This window comes from Muntiacus reevesi, chromosome 18, assembly GCF_963930625.1.
Source record: "Muntiacus reevesi chromosome 18, mMunRee1.1, whole genome shotgun sequence".
NCBI lineage: Eukaryota > Metazoa > Chordata > Mammalia > Artiodactyla > Cervidae > Muntiacus > Muntiacus reevesi.
In genome coordinates this window covers 31,709,817-31,729,378 of record NC_089266.1, presented here as the reverse complement: position 1 = coordinate 31,729,378, position 19,562 = coordinate 31,709,817, and the positions used below count along the sequence as shown (strand labels likewise).

General features: G+C 43.3%; 1 protein-coding gene across 1 annotated transcript in view; it reads left to right on the top strand.

The window, feature by feature from the left end:
• DNAH9 (dynein axonemal heavy chain 9) overlaps positions 1-19,562 on the top strand; it is a 282,174-nt gene that overhangs the window by 57,180 nt on the left and 205,432 nt on the right. The window contains exons 16-19 of the mRNA XM_065908483.1: positions 3,248-3,444; positions 3,543-3,967; positions 13,048-13,270; positions 14,120-14,286. Coding sequence (XP_065764555.1) covers positions 3,248-3,444; positions 3,543-3,967; positions 13,048-13,270; positions 14,120-14,286 — 1,012 coding nt within the window. The remainder of the gene's footprint in view (positions 1-3,247; positions 3,445-3,542; positions 3,968-13,047; positions 13,271-14,119; positions 14,287-19,562) is intronic.

The window sequence follows — 19,562 nt, the reverse complement described above, 5'->3', positions numbered from 1 at the left end:
TACAGTGAAGTGCCATTGAGTGCTCTGTAACTTTTCCCAAAAGGCGTGAACATTTTGTGAAGTGTACACAGTAAAATAAAGAAGGCATTGTGTCTCTAAATTGTTCAAAGGTAAAACACTTCTCCCTCTTCAAAACTGAGATGATAAACCAGGCTCTAACACAGTGAAACCCATAGCCAAGGTAAAAACGTAAAAGCCAGTTTACTCTAGGGACCTCCCTGGAAGTCAGTGGCTAACACTTTGCACTTCCAGTGTGGGGGGCATGGGTTTGATCCCGGGCTGGGGAACTGAGACCCACACACCTTATGGTGTGGCCAAAATAAATACATAAATTTCATGGTTTAAGCTGAATGTGCTCTATCTCCATGGCCTTTTGAGAACACAGGGAGTTTGTAGCAGCTGGCTTATGTAGAAGAAACAGATGTTCTTCTGTGTAAAAAAAAAAAAAGAGACAAGAAGCTGGGGATGAGATAGCTTTCAGAAGGGAAAGGTATATTAAGGAGGCAGTGGACATTCTTTGAAGCTGTTAAAAGATAGCTCAGGGCTTCAAATTTATGGTCGATACACAGGGCCAAAGATTTTATAGTAGAGGCTAACCTTGGTTAGTAAATGATGGGATGGAAAGGGGAGAAGAGTTCAAAAATAAAGAATTAAATCTTTCACATTCTGGTAGATTCTGACATGCTCAGCAAGGCTGAAGGAAGAGGTGAGGATGAGATGAGATGCGAGCTTAAGGCACTGAGTAGAACCCAAGGAGAGAAATTAAATGCAGAGTTAGAATAGGTGGGCTGAGACCAGTGTCTGGATATCCAGCCCCTGTAAGAAGCTGACGATGCAGAGAGGAGCAAGGCCAGCGCTGGGGGTAGCTCCACCCCGTGGTCCTAGTAGGTGGAGTGACTGAGGTCAGAGGCAAGGTTGCTGCTTTCACAGTACAAGGAGACACAGAAGCAGGAAATGGGCTCAGGCCTAGTCAACAAGGTGGGAGATCACCTTCTAGAACCTCGGGCATTGAACTCGAGTGCCGAGACTGGAGAGCTGGTTCCTAAGGACCAGTGCCGATGGCACTCATCTTAGTGAACTGACCCAATCTCGTCTCACAGTGGAGCTCGGAGACCCGTCACTCAGCTCTCCTCTAGAAGTTCTAGGAAGATGCTTCAGCCACACTTGAGTGCAGGCGCTGCACAAGGGACTTGTGAGTCAGAGTCTGTCCGGCTCTCTGGGTCTGGGCCGTCTGAGGTGTTACTTGTCCTCCTCTCGTGGGAAGGAGAGCCAGGGAGCAAGAGGGTGAGGACAGGGGATGGTAGCCAAAGTCATCTTCCCTCCAGGGAAGTAGGAGGAACAGAAGACATTCCCTTCACAACATATCAGAGTTAAGGGGCAGGAGCTGGCCTTAGTAGCCCCCTGAGCAGAGGAGCTGTGGGTGAAATGAAGAGGCGCTGGTTATCACGGGGAAGTGAAGGAGCCTGAAGAGAATGGCCTCTAAGAGGAAAGTCTCCATGACCCTTCGCCATAGCCCAGCTGGACAACTTCAATCACCTGGTCGACCTTACTATTTCCACCTCACGCACTTGGTCAAACGAGTACCGTTCCCATGGCTTGGTCTAGCTTCCCAGCCATCTCTCAGAATCCAGACCTTGCCTAGGTTAACTGCTACCCACTCCGTCCGGAAACATTCTTCCTCTTCTCAACTCTTAAAGTGATTCGCTTGTGCCAAGGATGTGGAACCACCAGGACCATCCAGTTCGTACGGTAATTGTGTTGGTATCGCATCTGACATAGGGGTTATGGTCTCATGTGGAGTTTCCCAGGTGGCGCTGGTTGTCAAGAACCCGCTTGCCAAGCAGAAGATGTAAGAGACGTGGGCTTGATCCCTGGGTCAGGAAGATCCCCTGGAGAAGCGTGCAGCAACCCACTCCAGCATTGTTGCCTGGAGAATCTCGTGGACAGAGGAGCCTGGTGGGCTACAGTTCATAGGCTGACAAAGAGATACGGCTGAAGCGACTGAGCATCACAGCACTCACCTTCTGCAAAGGCCCAAACTCTGTCTGTGGACTGTATTTCTCTCTAAATAGATCTACTTCTTGAGAAGAGGGAGGCTCGTGAGGGAGGGGAGATATATATACACACACACACACCTATATATATATTTATGACTGATTTGTGTGGTACAGCAGAAGCCAACACAGCATTGTAAAATGATTATCCTCCAATTAAAAAATTACAGAAATAAATCCACTTCTTACCTAAAATATATATATATAAGAAAGTAAGTGGTTATTAATAAGAGCCTAAGCATTTATCTTGTACTTGGAACATCTTGTTCCATATTATATTTTGATTTAAATTTAGCAAGGCAGTTTAGTCTAGCGAGTAATCAGGGATTTGTTAATTATTTATACTGTTTTTAAAAATTTTATCGCTAGAGGACTACAGAATTAAAACAAGTCCTGTTTTTACAGAAAAGGAGCAGAAGGGGAGGGGTTGTGACTGCTCTTTTTTTCCAAGCCTACACGACCTTGGACAAGCACACCCTTGTTCCCCTAGTGGCTGCTGTTGGAATTGCCTGGTTTGTGCTCAGGATGATGTCCACCGCTTCCAAGAAACTGGCTTTGCAAAACCAACGTCTTCTCAACCAGGGGCCGTACTGCCCCTCGGGAAGCTTTGGGAATGTGGAAGCATTCTGGCTTGGGTTGATCAGTTACAGGACGTGCCCTCTGAGGACAAGGAGAGTAAATGCCCTGCCATGCCCTGATGCTGAAGCTCCAATATTTTAGCCACCTGCTGTGAAGAGCCGACTCATTGGAAAAGACCTTGATGTTGGGAAAGATTGAGAGCAGGAGGATAAGGGGACCACAGGATGAGATGGTTGGATGACATCATCGACTCAATGAACATGAATTTGAGCAAACTTCAGGAGATAGTAGAGGACAGGAAAGCCTGGGGGCTGCAGTCCATGGGGTCACAGAGGGGACACAACTGAGCAACTGAGCAACAGCAGCAATCCCAGGACAGCCGTGCACAGGTAACCAGCCTGTTCAAAATGCCAGCGGCCCGTCCCCCTGTTGATAAACACTGCAGGACTGCCACCTTCACATTTTCTGGGGTTTTAGCAAAGTTTATGTTTCTATTTCCCCAGACCGGAACGGCAACTCTAAAGGAAAGAAACACTTGCTCGGAGTGCTTTCAAATCAGTGTTGCATTTTTGCCACTTACCCACTCTCTTCTGTTTGTTTTCTTTGTATTTCAGAATGTAAGGCAGGACTCACCCCGATATTTGAAGCCCAGCTGAGCTTAGCCATCCCAGAACTGGTTTTCTGTCCATCGCTGGAGCCTGGCGTGAAGGGCGGCTTCTACGACCTGGTGGAGGGCCTCGTCACCAGCATCTTTAGCATCGCGTCCCTGGTGCCCCGGCTTTCTCCTGAGAATGGTTCTCCCCACTATCAGGTACTGGCTCTGCAAGCATCTCCCCTACCCTCCCACCAGACCCGGAGGCCCCTGTGAAATGCCAGTGTCACCCGTCTACTGCCATCTTGCTCCCCCAGGTGGACTTGGAGGCCATGACTGAGCTGGCGGGCCTGCGGGGCGAGCTGATGGGGCGGGTGCAGGCCATGATGGCCCTCTGCGGCGACTATCGGAGCACCCTCAGCCAGTATTCCTACCTCTACATGGAGGACCGCAAGGAGGCTCTGGGCCATTTTCTGTTGTACGGACGCATGCTCACAGTCGAGGAGGTGGAAGCCCACGCCGAGGACGGCATCCCAGAGAATCCTCCCCTCCTGCATCAGTTCAGAGCACAGATCGACTCCTACGAGAAGCTCCATGAGGATGTGTGCAGGCTGGAGCCCGTCCAGGTGTTTGACGGTTGGATGAAGATCGACGCGCGACCCTTTAAAGTGTCTCTACTGAATATAATCAAGAAGTGGAGCCTCATGTTCAAACAGCATCTCGTGGACCATGTCACTCACAGGTAACAGGGTCTTCCTAGCTTTTCTTCCAGCTTCCTGGGCTGTCGGGAACACTATGCTTTCAATCGATATGACATTTCCCCCCATAGGTTCACAGGTTAAATGAAAAGTTAGAACAGCTAGATGGAGGTTCCAAGCTTTTGGACACAAGCAGTACCTTTAGTCCTGTCCTCTTGTTTGTCCGTCAGACCTGGCCTCTTCCTGTTTTGTTTTCTATCCAGCGCCCAATGTCCAAAAGGCACTCAGTACGCAGTAAATACTATTCGAGACAATAATAGCAGGTCAGCCCTCCCTGCACAGCTCTGACTGTGAAATCTCTTCAAGCCTGAGAAGCAGAGGGTGTCTAATGGGCCTCTTAGATTTTATTTCTCCCATTTACTCCCTGTCTCAGATTATCCAGCCATGCAGCTGGAAGTCCCTAAACCTACATGCCCCTGATGCCTTTTTTTCCCCTTATAATTTTATTTATTTATTTATTTAAGGCAGTGCTGGGTCTTCATTGCTGTACAGGGTTTTTCTCTAGTTGCGGAGAGTGGGGGCTGCTCTCCGGCTGCAGTTGTGAGGGCTTCTCACTGCAGTGGCTTCTCTTGTTGCAGGGCGGGGGCTCTAGGATATGCAGGCGTCAGTAGTTGTGGCTCTGGGGCTTGGCACATCTGGGTGATGAGCTGCTTCACCCCATGCAGGGTGGGGTGGGCACATGGAGACAAATGCAGTCAGTGACGGTTCAGGTTGAACCCCATCAGAGAGCACCTGTAATTGCCCAGGTAGACACCATCAGGGTTGAGCATGGGTGCGACCTTGAAGACCAGGTGTTCCCATAGAACACGAGCAACAGAGTGCTGGCTTATGAGGAAGTCAGTGATCCCCTGACAGACGAACGAAGAGGGTGTTTCTCCTGGGTGGACTTGTCCTGTGATGAATACTACCTCCTGCTCTGCTCCCTCCCAGACATTGTCCTTCTCAGAACTCTAGCTGTGCAACTGACTGGATCTGAAACTCTGCCTGTTCACCCTGGGACTTGGACCCCCTCCCAGTTCCACCAGCCCAGCACTAGACTCCCAAAGCCTACCGCTGGGCCTAAAGGTAGATGAGATACACTTGCCCTTCAGTGTGGCCTCCAGACTGCTCCACCCCTGTCCTCTCTCAAAATCGCCATCTCCACTGAGTTCTACCAGACGGTACCGACTGCCACCTGTCTCGGCTGCAGTCACTGGCCAAGCTCTTAGTCATGCCTCCCCTTCGTCGCGGGTCACGTTGTCGGGCTCAGTCTCCCTCTCCCATCCTTCTGCTGATAATCATCCTCAGTGACTCAGCATCCACAGGGTGTCTTCATCACAGCTGCCTCTTGTTTCTCGACCTCTCTCTCCAATGCCTTTCCCTCCCCGCCCCTCTGTTCTGTGCTCTGCTCTCGGTGGAATGGAGGGAAAGTTGAGCAAATTCATGCTTCCCCTTCAGAATCTCAGGATGAAGCAATCTATCCCCTGAACACCACCTGGTGTCTTCCCAGTTCTCTTACGTGGCAGCGCTGCTGTGCAAAGTTCTTCAGACCCATCAGTATTTCCAATTCACTGTTCCCGACACTTGGTCAGGACAGCTCAGTGTTTATCACCCTTGCTCCCCGGCCCTGTCCCCACCTTGTAAAACCCTGACTGTCTGAACTCAGCACTCCACCTCTGTACCTGAGCATTTCATCCTTGATGAAGCAAAAACACACCAGTATTCTGACCAATCTCAGGTTAAATTTATGAACAGAAACTTCAAGCAGGCCCTGAACGTTTTCATATATGCTTCCTGACTCCTCCAGATGCTTTTTTTTTTCCTCTCTTGCCTTAAACCTCAAATATCTTCTCTGCCCTTTTAGCCTCGTCTCTCATTTCCCTGGAAAAATGAGAACCAATCATCAGAGAACTAACTCAGCTTTCCACCAATATATCTACCAACCTACCTGCATTTGAAGCTGTACGTTCAACTACCTCTTCTGTTATAGTGGATAAGCTGCTTTTCTAACTGTAGCCTCCTCCTTCTTATCTACTCGAAGACTGGCCTCCTTAAACACTCCCTTCATTCATTCTCCGCATCATGCAAATATATGGTCCTATCCAGCCTCTTAAAAAAAAAAAGGAAAGAAAGGGACACAGTCCCAGGAGCCCTTCTGCTGCAGCGCCCTGTCTCTGCACCTCCTTCATAGCACAGAGCCCCCATAGGTGTCTCTATACTTGGTCCCTGCACTTTATTTTGTCTTCCGTCCCCTCTCTTCAAGAAGTTTTATTATAAAATGTAATATACATAAGATTTAGAGAAAAATATTAAATACTCAGATTTTCCTTATCCAGTGGAGAAACAGGACACTAGCTACATTTTAATATTCCCTTATGGAAGGACTTGTATACACTGCTATATTTAAAATGGATAACCAGCAAGGACCTACAGTATGACACAGGAAACTCTGCTCAATCTTATGTGGCAGCCTGGATGGGAGGGGAGTTTGAGGAGGGATGGATACATGTATATGCGCAGCTGAGCCTCTTGGCTGTTCACCTGAAACTATCACAACATTGCTAATTGACTGTAGTGTGTGTTAGTCGCTCGGTCGTGTCCGACTATTTGTGACCCTGTGGACTGTAGCCTGTCAGGCTCCTCTGTTCATGGGATTCTACAGGCAAAAATACTGGAGTGGGTTGCCATTTCCTATACTCCAATACAAAATTAAAAGTGTAAAAAAAATAAAAACAAGTTTTAAACAGTGTGAAAAATAAAGTAAAATTCCTTTATGGACTCTGCCCTGATTAAACCCCTCTTCCTCCCTGCCCTGCCCTAAATGTAACCTAATCCTTCCCGGTTTTTTTCATGACTTATATATGCATGTATATACATTTGTACACACAGATACACATATACTGAGGTTTGCGTTTTAAAGCTATAAAAATGAAACAATGTTGTATTACTGCATATCTGTCTGTGTCCTGTGTCTCTGACTCAGCGCTGATGCTTGAGATTCGTGCATGTTGCGAGTGTAGCAGTAGTTCCTTCGCTTTCACTGCCACAGAGTATCGCGTCGTCTATCGCATCATCTGAATATGCCACAATTGATCTATCCGTTCAGTGGCTGACATGGCTGTTTCAGATGGCTTCGCTAATACCAGCAGGATTGAGATCAGTTCTCTTATGCAGAGGTCACCGTGTCCTCAGGCCAGCATGCCTCTAGGGTGTGTGCCTGAGAGTGGACTTGCAGGGTCAGTGCACAAAATGCCAGCTCTTTGCCAGGTGCCTCAGGCACGAGCGAAGATGCCTGGAGCCCCACATCTCGGCACCTTTTGATACAAACTGTTTAGTGCTGGCCCTTCTGGTGGGAGCTTAGTGGTATCTCACAGTGATAAATATTTTGAATTACTCTATGAATAAGGTAGCTCATCTTTCTGTGTTTTTGGATGAGTCATTATGTTTCCCCTTCTTTGGTTATTCATAGCCCTTGACCATTTTTTATTGGACTATATCTTTTCCTTTTTCGTATTTGGAAATCACACATATTTTAATTCTTTGGTAGTTGAATATATTGCAGATTTAGTCTCCCATTTTGCAACCTGTCTCCCCTCTGCATTTATGGTATATCTTGATGAAGGGTTCATTTTTATGTAACCAGATGTGTTCATCTTTTCCCCTGTGTTGTCTTCTTTTCTCTTGTTAAATCAACCCTTTCTTGTCCTGAGATCCTAGTGATACTGCCTTATATCCTTACCTAAAAGTTTTACTTTTAGTGTTAAGTAGCTCTTTGTCTGTCCCTGCCTCAATATGAAACTGTTCTAATTATCATAGCTCTGTAATAAATCTTGGCTTGCCAGGTGGCTCAGTGGCAAAGAATCTGCCTGCCAATGCAGGAGATTCGGGTTTGATCCCTGGGTCAGGAAGACCCCCTGGAGAAGGAAATGGTAACCCACTCCAGTATTCTTGACTGGGAAATCCCATGGACAGAGAAGCCTGGAAGGCTATAGTCCATGGGGCGGAAAAGAGTCAGATACAACTTAGTGACTGAACTATAACAATAAATCTTGACATCTGGCAGTGGAGTGCCCACCTTTTTCAGTTTCATTAGGAATGTCTCAACAATTCTCGGCCCTTACTATTTTACATACATTAAAAGTCAGTTTGTAGAAGAAAAGATTCCATTGAGATTTTGATTATATTTGCTGTGACTGTAGATCATTTTGAGTAGAATTTTCTTCTTTATAGTATTGAGTATTCCTAAGAACATATTATCTCACTGTTTATCTTTAATGTCTTTCAATGAAACTTTATAATCATTACCTTTAAAAGCATTTTCACGTCTTAAGATTTATTCCTTAATATTTTATTTTTTGTTTCCTAGTATAAATCATATTTCAGAATCACATTTTCCACAGAAATGAACTGATTTTTGTACATTGATTTTGTATCAAGCAGCTCTGCTAAGTAGCTTGTTAATTCTAATAATTTATATGTGTACTCTTCAGGATTTGCCATGTACATAATCATCATCTACAAATTTGTGGAAATTTTTATTTTTTCCTTCCCAGGTTTTTTTTATGCATTTATCACTATTTATCTGAGCACCCTGACTAGGACTGTCAGTGTAACATCGGATTAAGTGATAATAAGTCCTTGTCTTGTTCCTGACCTTTAAGGGGATACTTTCAACATTTCATTATGTGGTATAATATTCTGTGAGTTTTTTTTTTATGGATTCTCTTTATCTGATTAAAGATGTAAACTTCTAGTCCTAATTTGTTAAGAGGGTTTAGCATAATGGTTATAACATTTTCTCGAGTGCCTTTTCTAACGCCATTAACATAATTCTGGGTTTTTTCCCTCAATATGTTAAAGCTGTGAATGAATTTTTTGGTTTCTAATACTGAACCAATCTATCATTATTAAGATAAGCCAAACACAAAATATTGTCTTTTTCAATATATCCATTGGTTGATTTCACTTGCAGATATTTTATATAGCACTGACATGTCTGTGTTTGCTGAAACTGGCTTTCAGTTTTCCCTTTCTATGGTGTCTTCGTCTGATCTTGCTCTGTGGTTTTGCTAGCTTCCAAAAATGTGTTAGGAAGTAATCCTTCTTGTTTATTCTCTGTAAGAGTTGGTGTAAGATTGAAATTCGCTGATCCTTGAAAGTTTGATGTAAACCTCCTATTGAACCATCTGGCTTGGTGTTTTCTTTGTGGCAGGATTATTACCTATAATTTTTCTAATGTTTCTAGAAACATTAAGTTCTATTCCTAAGTCATATTTTTCTAGAGGTGAATCCATTTCATGTAAATCTTCATATTATTGTCATGAAATTTGTATTATTCTTTTACCTGTTTATGTATTAGGGATGTTCTTCTTTAGATTTCTATTCGTTTCTATTGTACTTTCTGGCTTCTTAATTAATCTTCCAAGTGATTTACAAAGACTTACCTTATGAACCCATTGATCTTATTTATTATAATTTGATTTTTATTTTGACAAGTTTTTCTTATGTGTTTATTATTTCCTTCAACTTTCTTTGGGTTTATTTTCTGTTCTTTGACTAACTTAAGATGTGTGCTTTGCTTATTCATCTTGAGTCTTCATCTTTTTTAATGTAACACTTAAAGTTGTAAATTCCCTTCTAAGTACAATTTTATCTACATCTCACAGGTCTTAGTATGTAGATTTTCTTTATAATAAAGCTCTAAATGTTTTTAATATCCATTAAGATGTGCTTATTTTTTTCATCTTAAAACATGGATTCTTCTAGTTACATTTCTGTTATTAATTTCTAGCAATTCCATTGCAGTCAGATAAAGTGATATACATAATAAAAAACTTCTGAAATTTGTTGAATTTGGTCAGTTTTTATAAATATTTTGTGCACATTTAAAAAGAATATGTATTCTATAACTGTTGGGTATAATGTTCTGTGCATGCTTATTGGATCAAACTTGTTTTCTTCAAATCCACTACAACCTCACTGCCATTTTTTTTTGTCTGCTTAATTTATCAATTACTGAGATAACTGTGTTAAAAATCTTGCACTTTGATAGTAGAGTGTCAACTTCTTGTACTTCTGTCACTTTTTGTTTCATTTATTTTATGTTATATGATCATACAGAGTTTGACTTTTTGTATCTTCCTAGAAAATTGAATATTTTAGCCACACATTAAAAATCTTTTATCACTAGCTATATTTCTTGTGTTAAAGTGTGTTTTGTCTTGTATTAATATAATGAAACCAGTTTCCTTTGTATGACATTTGCCTGGTGTCTCTTACCTTACGCTCTGGCTTTCGATCTTTCTGTGCCTTTGTATTAGAGGAGATCTTCATAATTGGCATGGAACTGAATGTTTTCTCTACCTTAATATCTTTCTTTTAACTGGGGGGTTTTCCTCATTAATGTCTACTGTGCTATATTTGAATTCATTTGTACCATTTTATTGTGAGCTTTTATTTGTTCTTTTTATTTTTCTTTCTTGCCTGCTTTTGGATTGAAATTTTTTTTTTCATCTTTTCTTTTATTTTTCCTTTTTCCTATTCCATTTTTTCCCTTCTGCTAATTTGGATGTTGTGCTAGCTAAGTCTTCTGTTCTAATAGTTAACCATAGCTATTCTTAAAAACATTCTTAAAAGAAACTAATCAGTACCGTTACTCTTTTCACAACCAATACAAGGACTTCAGAATAGCTCGATCTCACCTGTTTATCCATCAAATTATATCCTATAATTCCAAGTAATTTCAGTTGCACTCTATTACTTATCTAATTCCACAAATTATATTTATTTTTATACACTCACTGTTTATTTAAATTTACCAACATCTTTGCTCATTCCATCTTCCTACATTACTGACTTGCTCTCTGAAGTACAGTCATTAGAAGGCTCATTAAAAGGTTCTTTTGGTGAAACTCTGATTCTTTCTTTGGCTGAAAATGCATGTAGTTTGCCTTCATTCTTAAAAAAAAATCACTTTGTGGAAGATAGAATTCTAGGATAACATTTTTTCTGTAAATTTATTGAAAATATTATCCCATTGTGTCCTGGCTTCATTTTTTATTTTGCATGGTCAGCCACCAGCCTAGACATTTTTTTTTAAAATAAAATTCTGTCTTTGCTCTGCAGCTAATTTTAAGATTTTCTTTTTCATTTTTGGTAATCTATAGTCTCATATTAAAGTACTTAGGTAGGGTTTTTTAAAAATATTAATTTCATCTTGAATTGGTTGGGCTTCCTTGATATTATATTTGGTGTCTTTCATTAATTCTAGAAAACTCTCAGTCAGGATCTCCTCAAAGATTGCTTCTTGCCCATTCTCTCTATTACATCCTTTAGGACCTCTTATTGCATTTATAGACTTTTAATTATCCCCCATGTCTTTGAACAATTTTCATAGTTTTCATTTTTTTTTTTTTTTGGTCTTTCTTCACTGCAGTTGAATAACTTCTCCACTTTTTTCAAACAGCAGTCTTATTCTCTCTTTTAGTTTTGTCTGAATCTCCTGTTTAATCCTTTCATTGAGCTTTAAATTTTCATTATGCTTCCCAGATTTAGATCTTATATTTGGTTATTTTACAATTTTGCTTACTCATTTTAATACCTTCGCATTCTTTGCTCAAATTCATTTTTTAAAATTTATTTATTTTTCAAGTTTCAGAATACATTTTCTAGATTAGTGGTAAGGAATCTACCTACCAATGCAGGAGATGCAAGAGACATGGGTTCTATCACTGGGTTGGAAAGATACCCTGGAGTAGGAAATGGCAACCCAGTTCGGTATTCTTGCCTAGAGAAACCCCATGGCCAGAGGAGCCTGGCGGGCTACAGTCCATAGGGTTGCAAGGAGTCAGACTATGATTTATTGATTAAACAACAACAACAAGATCTTAAGATAACTTTTGATTTGTCAACAAATAATGATTTGTTTCTTCTTGCCATAGATTAGAGTTAACATAAAAGCCTATGTAAAATTATTAGCTTCTTTCTCCTTGAATTGCCCACTAACATAGCATGATGTGATCATTTTTGCATTGCTAGAACACATATTAAAAGCTTCTCTTCATGAAATAATGCCACCACAGGCCATAATTTTCATGTTATCTGCTTCAGTAAATTTTGTCACTTCTTGAATCCATCAATCAATACAAAGGTCCACATGTTATCACAGATTCTGGGCATATTTGAAAAGCCACTGAAGTTGTCTCCATTCCTGCCCCTGAGACAATGCTGAATTTATGCTTGAATTTAAAGACAGGTTGGAGCCAGGGTAAGGGTATGATGACCTGTTGAGAATGTAAAAGTTTATCTAGGCTTCTGAAGGGCAGTTCCTAAAGAAATCATTTCTGTACGGACTGGTACATTATGCTTAAAAGGAAGAAATTGTTTTTCTCAGTCAATCTAGAATAGATGTCTGAGAAATAGCAGGAAAAGCATTTGTTCCTGGTACGTGGGTCAGAAACAATAAAGCGAAGCACCTAAATAAGACCTCTTGTGTCCTTTGATATATCAAATGTCACTAGTTTATATTATGCACCCAAATTCCAGTATCTAAAATCTTCAGAGGTTTAATACAGCCATTTCTGCTGGTTCCCACTTGTGGTGACCTCTTTCTTTGTGAATGTTGTAACTTTCAGTTATAAAATCATGTTCCTTGGAGCCTAGTCCTTTGAGGACTGGATTCTTGCTGCATTCCTCCAGAAAGGATGTTCATTTTTTAATTAAATCATGAGTCCCATCTAACTCTCGGTAACATCCTCGGTAACATTACCTCGGTAACATCCGAGGTAATCATGGTACAGTCATTAACACTAGGGAGTTAGTATTGATGTAGAAGGTGTGACTAGTTTGCAGAGTTATTCACATTTCACCAGTTGTCCCATTAATTCTCCTTGTTTCCTGTGTCTCCTCCATCACGGAAGCCTCAGTCTTTGTCCTTTGCGACCTTGACACAACTGAAGAGGGTTGTATATTATCATCAGGCTATGGAGAGTTTTGCATAGTAATAGCTATTATGTTGGGGAAATAAATAAATTCTTTGGAAGGGTGGAAGGGGAATGGCTGCTCACATTCTGTTTGTTCTCCTCAGCTTGGCCGAACTTGAAGCATTTATTAAAAACAGTGAGAATGGCTTGCTCAAGAAAGTCGAAAAAGGAGATTTCCAAGGACTGGTTGAGATTATGGGGCACCTGATGGCTCTTAAAGAACGACAGAGCAGCACCGATGAGATGTTTGAGCCTTTAAAGCAAACGATTGAATTGCTGAAGACCTATGGACAAGAATTGCCGGAAACAGTGTTTGAGCAGCTGGAGGTCAGTGCAAAGTTTATGTTTCCTAATAAAGTAAATAGAAGGAACGTTTGGGGATTTCAAAGTGAGATGAACGTGGTGAAGTCAATGAAAAACAGGACTTATGATAACTCAAGGTCCGTGTTTTGGAGGTAAATGTGTCGCATGTGTATAACGTGTACCACTTTCTTAACACTCAATAAATATGAAACACTGTAACACTGGAGAAATATGGGGAAACTGATGTGGATGAAGTGTGTGTGATCTTTTTCCAGAATTAGGGATGAGCCAAATTTTGATTCAGAGAGGAAAAAAAAAAGGAGGTTTGAGCAATGTTTTGATGATCTAAGAGGAAATGTGGGGCATACAAGAAAATAACCAGGCACTGTTGGAAAATATAGAAGAGGGTAGGGCTTCCTGGGGCTTCCTGGGTGACTCAGGAGTAGAGGATCTGCCTGCAATGCAGGAGATGCAGGTTCGATCCCTGGGTCGGGAAGATCCCCTGGAGGAGGAAATGGCAACCCCCGCTCCCTCAAGTATTCTTGCCTGGGAAAGCCCACGGAAGGAGGAGCCTAGCGGGCTACAGTCCATGGGTTCCCGAAGAGTCAGACATGACTCAGCAACTAAACAACAACAACCAAGTCTACTGAGGAGAAGTTGAGAGCGAGGAGGATTGTGTTGAGTCCAGTGTAGGTGGCCGTCGTGAGAGTGGGCAGCCAGGGAGCCCCGAGAAGGAAGGGGGCAGTCGTAGACAATGGCAAACAGTGCCATCGCGTTGTGGACCAGAGAGTAAGATGTCTGAACGTGTCCAGCCTCGGGTCTGGGGCCACGGGGAGCAGAGTGGGGTCTGACCACGTCGGGTCTCCTTGGCAGGAGCTGCCCGAGAAGTGGAACAGCATTAAAAAGACGGCGGTTGCCGTGAGGCAGCAGGTGGCCCCCCTGCAGGCCAATGAAGTGACCCTCCTGCGCCAGCGGTGCGCGGCCTTCGAGGCGGAGCAGCAGTCCTTCTGGGAGCGATTCCGCAGAGAAGCGCCCTTCAGGTATGGACCCAGGTCGCCACCACGGCCTCGCGTCCTGGAAGCGCAGCAGCATCTTAAGTCACGGGTGACCTCCCCACAGAGGCTGTCTATTTTCTTAACAGAAGACTGGTTACTCCTCTTCCCTCCTGTTTCGGTCCGCTGGTTAGACCGGGGACTCATGTTCACAGAGTCCTGTTGTGGCCCGTGTGGGATGAACAAAGGCTGTACAAATACTTAAAAAAAAAAATCTAGAAGCTTCTATGTCTCCAGGTCTATAAAGGGATTGTGTGTGTTAAAATTCCTCGTCTTTTACTCAACTGTTAGTATTCTGATTTCTCCCAGACTTCTGTTCTTTTGGTTTAAAAAAAAGTGGCTGATGAGAATTTGAAAATAATTTGGGGGGACTTCCGTGGTGGTCCAGTGGTTAAAACTCCACATTTGCAATGCAAGGGGGAGTGGCTTCGATCTGTGGTCAAGGAATTAAGATCCCACATGCTGCACAGTGTGGCCAAAAAACAAAAAAAAAACAAAAAAGAATTTAAAAATAATTTTGGAAGGCCTTTCAGTAGCCTAACGGCAGGATTCAAGGTGACAGATTTACTTTGAGGAGTCCCTTCTCTGCTTAGCAGTTAGTGCTCAGACTGCCCCCTGCTTGTGGTCAGGGATCTTTACATAAACGAAGAAGGGGCGGGGTGGACAGCACAGCACCATCCAAGTGGGCCCACTGCACACACGCGGTCCTCCTCTCAGGGGCTCCCTCCCCGGGTGGGGAAGCCTCTGGGGTCTGCTCCTGGTCTGCTGCTCAGCGTCAGACGCTGCAGCCAGGGGCTGGTGCTGGTGGCCCTGTGTCTACTGACGTGCCAGCTGAAGTGGACCCTCTACCCCCAGTCCAGCTCCAGTTTGCTTTCTGTTTCACCTGCGGGCCTTCCTGCCGGATCTCCTCTCTAGTTTTCGTGTAGACATGCCTGGAAGTCTCCAGACTGAAAAATGCCCTGTATAAAGCACCAGGAAGCTTTTTATTTTCACGTTACTGACAGAAATCTGACCTAAGGTGATACATGCCAAAGTGACCAATGAAGCAAGGAAAGAAAATCCCACAACTTTATCAGGAGTCAAGACGGTGTAATGATTAGGCACACAGACCCTGGGTTCAGCAAGCCCTCTGGCTAATCTCGGGTCCACTACTCGCTTCTAAGTCAGGCAGTCACTTACTCACTGCCTAAGTCAGGTCTGTCACTCTGTGCTGTGTTCCTCCTCTGTAAAGTGGGGGTATTAATGGTATCCACCTCAGAAGGCTGTTGATAGGATTAAGTAACACATCTTCACAAGCTTTTAGCACAGGACCCAGCACCCAGGTAACCAGCCATCTTGGCTTACCTGGCCCTGTACTGGTTTTGGCACCTAAAGTCACACATCCAGGGAATCCCCTCTGTGTCAGGCAGACTGAGACCCTTGGTCACCCCACCTGGCTCACAGGAAGGGCCTCACTCTTCTTATTATCCATCATCAAACACGTATGAAGCGGCTGGTCTCCAAAGCATCATACCTGGGGCTAGAGAGAATGAGATGAGTGTGTCAAGAGGCAGGGAAAGGGACTTCTCTGGCCGTCCAGTGGTTAAGACTCCATGCTCCCAGTGCAGGGGGCCATGGGTTTGATCCCTGGTCAGGGGACTAAGATCCCACATGCCTTGTGCCCCAAAAAATTTTTTTAATTAAAAAAAAAAAAAATGAAGTACAGAACTTGAAAAGTCTCATATATTTTTTAAAAAGAAGACAAGAAAGGAAAAATGTATAAGCTGTATTTAGGATAAATGTACAACATAGCACTTTAAAGCCTTAAAACCACCTGGAAGATTTTAAAACTTCCACTGTCCAGCCTCTCCTGCAGACCAACTAAATCAGGCACTGGGGATGAGTCTGGGCATCAGTAGTTTTTAATACTCCCTAGCTGACTCTGATGAGCAGCCAAGTTAGAGACAGCCACCCTAAGGGAAGAAACTGGGCCCCTTTTAAGCAATCATACCAGGGCGTATAATTCCAGATGACTCTGCATTCCTTTAGACTTACAGCAGTCCACAACCTTTCTGGCACCAGGGACCGATTTCTTGGAAGACAGTTTTTCCACAGACCGGAGGTGGGGAGAATGGTTTCGGGATGATTCAAGCACATTACATTTATTACTTTATTTCCAATCTAATGCCATCAGTGATCTGATAGGAGGTACCGGTCCCCAGTCTGGATGTGTCAAAGCACATCCCTTTGACTCTCCTTTGGATGTGCAATTGCGCACAGGATCGAAGCTGGTAAGGCAGGCGGGCCATGAATGGGTATTTCTGGGCAGTGCTCACAGTATCCACACTAGGTCAACAGCCATGAAGGTGACGACACTGATATCTTTGCATCATCTGTCTCTTTTTTTAAAAAAAATTTCAAAAAAGGAATTCCAAATATGTCTGGTGAGAGATCTTTCCAAACAGGCTCCCAAGACTGCTTGAACAGGACAGCACTCTTTCTGCTGCTGTGTTTCCGTGTGTCTGTCGGAAACCTGGATCTCCCCTTCCTAGTTATGTCACACTTATGTATTGATCAGCTCTTGTTTTTTTAATGGGATAGCTGCTTTGGTTTTTCTCTCTTTGCATTTGTATCCATCTGCTGGCTGTGAGGATATTGCTACCCTTAAATGAGTCTTCCAAATTCACATTTTTTTTAAGGTTGGAGGACAATTGTGTTACAATATTGTGTTGGCTTCTGCCATACAACAGCATTAATCAGCCACAAGTACACATATGTCCCCTTCCTCCTGAGCCTTCCCACCACCCCCTGGCCCTCTAGGTTGTCACAGGGCACTGCCTTGAGCCCCCTGTATGGTACAGCAGCTTCCCACTGGCTATCCGTATTATATATGGTGATGGGTATATGTCAATGCTGTTCTCTCAGGTCATCCCACCTTCTCCTTCCCCTGCTGTGTCCAAAGTCTGTTCTGTATGTCTGCATCTCTATTCCAGCCCTGCAAATAGGTTCATAAGTACCACTTTTCTAGATTCCATATATATGTGTTAATATACAAAATTTGTTCTTCTCTCTCTGACTTCCTTCACTCTGTATAACAGACTCTAGGTTTATCCACCTCACTAGAATTGATTCAAATACATTCCTTTTTATGGCTCAGTAATATTCCATGATGTATCTGTCTATATATGCCACATTATCTTTATCCATTCATGTGCCGATGGACATCTAGATTGCTTCCATGTCCTAGCTATTGTAAATGGTGCTGCTGTGAATATTGGGATGCATGTGTCTTTTTAATTATGGTCGTTTGTTTTTCTGGTATTGAGCTGCATAAGCTGCTTGTATACCAAATTCACATCTGTTAATTTAACATGCAGATGAATCTTTGCAAGAGACTTCTTTGAAAAGAACTGCTCACAGCAGTGCAGAAAGTCAAACCTGACTGCAATCTTGATGTATTCCTCTTCTTGTCAAGAAGACTATCAAGACTAGAGCAGAATCATGGATTTATTACCGAGGCCAATCTTCGTAGGTGTCAACACATGGGTTTACTTTTTAAGTTTCGTGTGCACGAATGTGTGTGTTTAAAGTGTTTAGACATTGTATGTGGCAAATGAGTTGAGTTCTCGTTCCTTTGCCTTCAGATCACTCACAGAATTCTAAAATGCATCTTGCTGAAGGCAAGTCTCTCTTCCTGATTAGATTACAGGGGAAGCTCACATTGATCTTGTCTTTGGGAAGAAAAGGAAAGTGTGGGTCTCATTTGTCGCTTGAAGTCTAACAGGTACAGGATGAAGTCAGGTCCCTAGGGGTGAAGTTCTTTCTCTGTGTTTAAGTTGAGTTTTTCTTCCTCCTTCTGTTCTTAACTTGAAGCTGTGTCAGCATATTCCTAGCTGAGCTCTCTCAGTAATCAGCTAGATCATCGTAGCCAGATTCAAGCACTTCTCACAACTCTTTAAATTGGAGACTCATTCTCCCCCGTTGAGTGGCAGGGATGCTCCAGGCTTCTAGCAGCTCCCTTGTTCAGGCTTCCTGGCTTTAAGGAATGGTACCATGTCATCCAGTCAGCTTACCCATATCAAGACCAGGATAATCCAGGGGGTTCTTGGTAAAAGCATTTGGTCCCTCTGAGCTCCAGTTCGTTGGAGACCATCAGTGTTTCTAGTTGGCCAGTCCCCAAATTCTATGAATGGTGGGAAGGACTATCTTGAAAACACTCTCCCACTGGGTGCTATCCTGCATGACAAGCAGAAAATCAAGGCTTTCCAGACAGTGCAGCAAATGTGCCTTCATTTTGCTTATGAAGGGTCTCCTAGCATCAAAACATGTATATTGTCAAGGGTGAAACAGATCACCAGCCCAGGTTGGATGCATGAGACAAGTGCTTGGGGCTGGTGCACTGGGAAGACCCAGAGGGATGGGATGGGGAGGGAGGAGGGAGGGGGGATTGGGATGGGGAATACATGTAAATCCATGGCTGATTCATGTCAATGTATGGCAAAAACCACTACAATATTGTAAAGTAATTAGCCTCCAACTAATTAAAATAAATGGAAAAAAAAAAGCTGAAAGAAAGAGCAGTATTAATCATTGAATCTCTCAGGGATGTATCAGTATCCTCAGACAAGTCATTAATTCAATTTGACCCTGTTCTTGCAGTTGATCTGACTCACTCACATGGTTCAGGCTTCCATAGAGCAGAAGAGGTGTGTTCTCAGCATGAAGTCAGCAAAAAAATGACATCTGCTAGGATATTCAGATAATATGGATTCCCTGATCTCAAGGACTGACAGACTCAGGGTCAGTTTCAAAAATGAGTAACTGAGGACTTCTCTGGTGGTCCAGTACATAAGACTCTGTGCTTTTCAGGCAGGAGATGCAGGTTCCATCCCTGGATGAGGAACTAGGATTCCACATGCCGGGGGGTGCAGGCAAAAAGAAATTAGTAATCAGACATGTCCATTGGGCCCAACTTTGATGCCCACTGGGGAGGCAGTTCACAAACCCCACAGAAGCTGGTGCTTCAGCCAATGGGCAAATGAGAATTAGCCATTTGAAAAAAGGGAAGTGGAAAGCCATGGAATTCCAGACAAGGGAAGCAGAACCTGGAGAGAGATGGGGGATGAAAACATAACACACAGCTGGAGGACTGCACATGTGTGTGAGTGGGATGCAGGATGTGGGAGGTGAGGGGGCAGAGGTCCAGATGACCAGGCTTAGACCATGAATGAGCACTGCGGAGTCCAAGCCTGAGAACAGCATCATGTAGACGCTTCTCTTGTGAC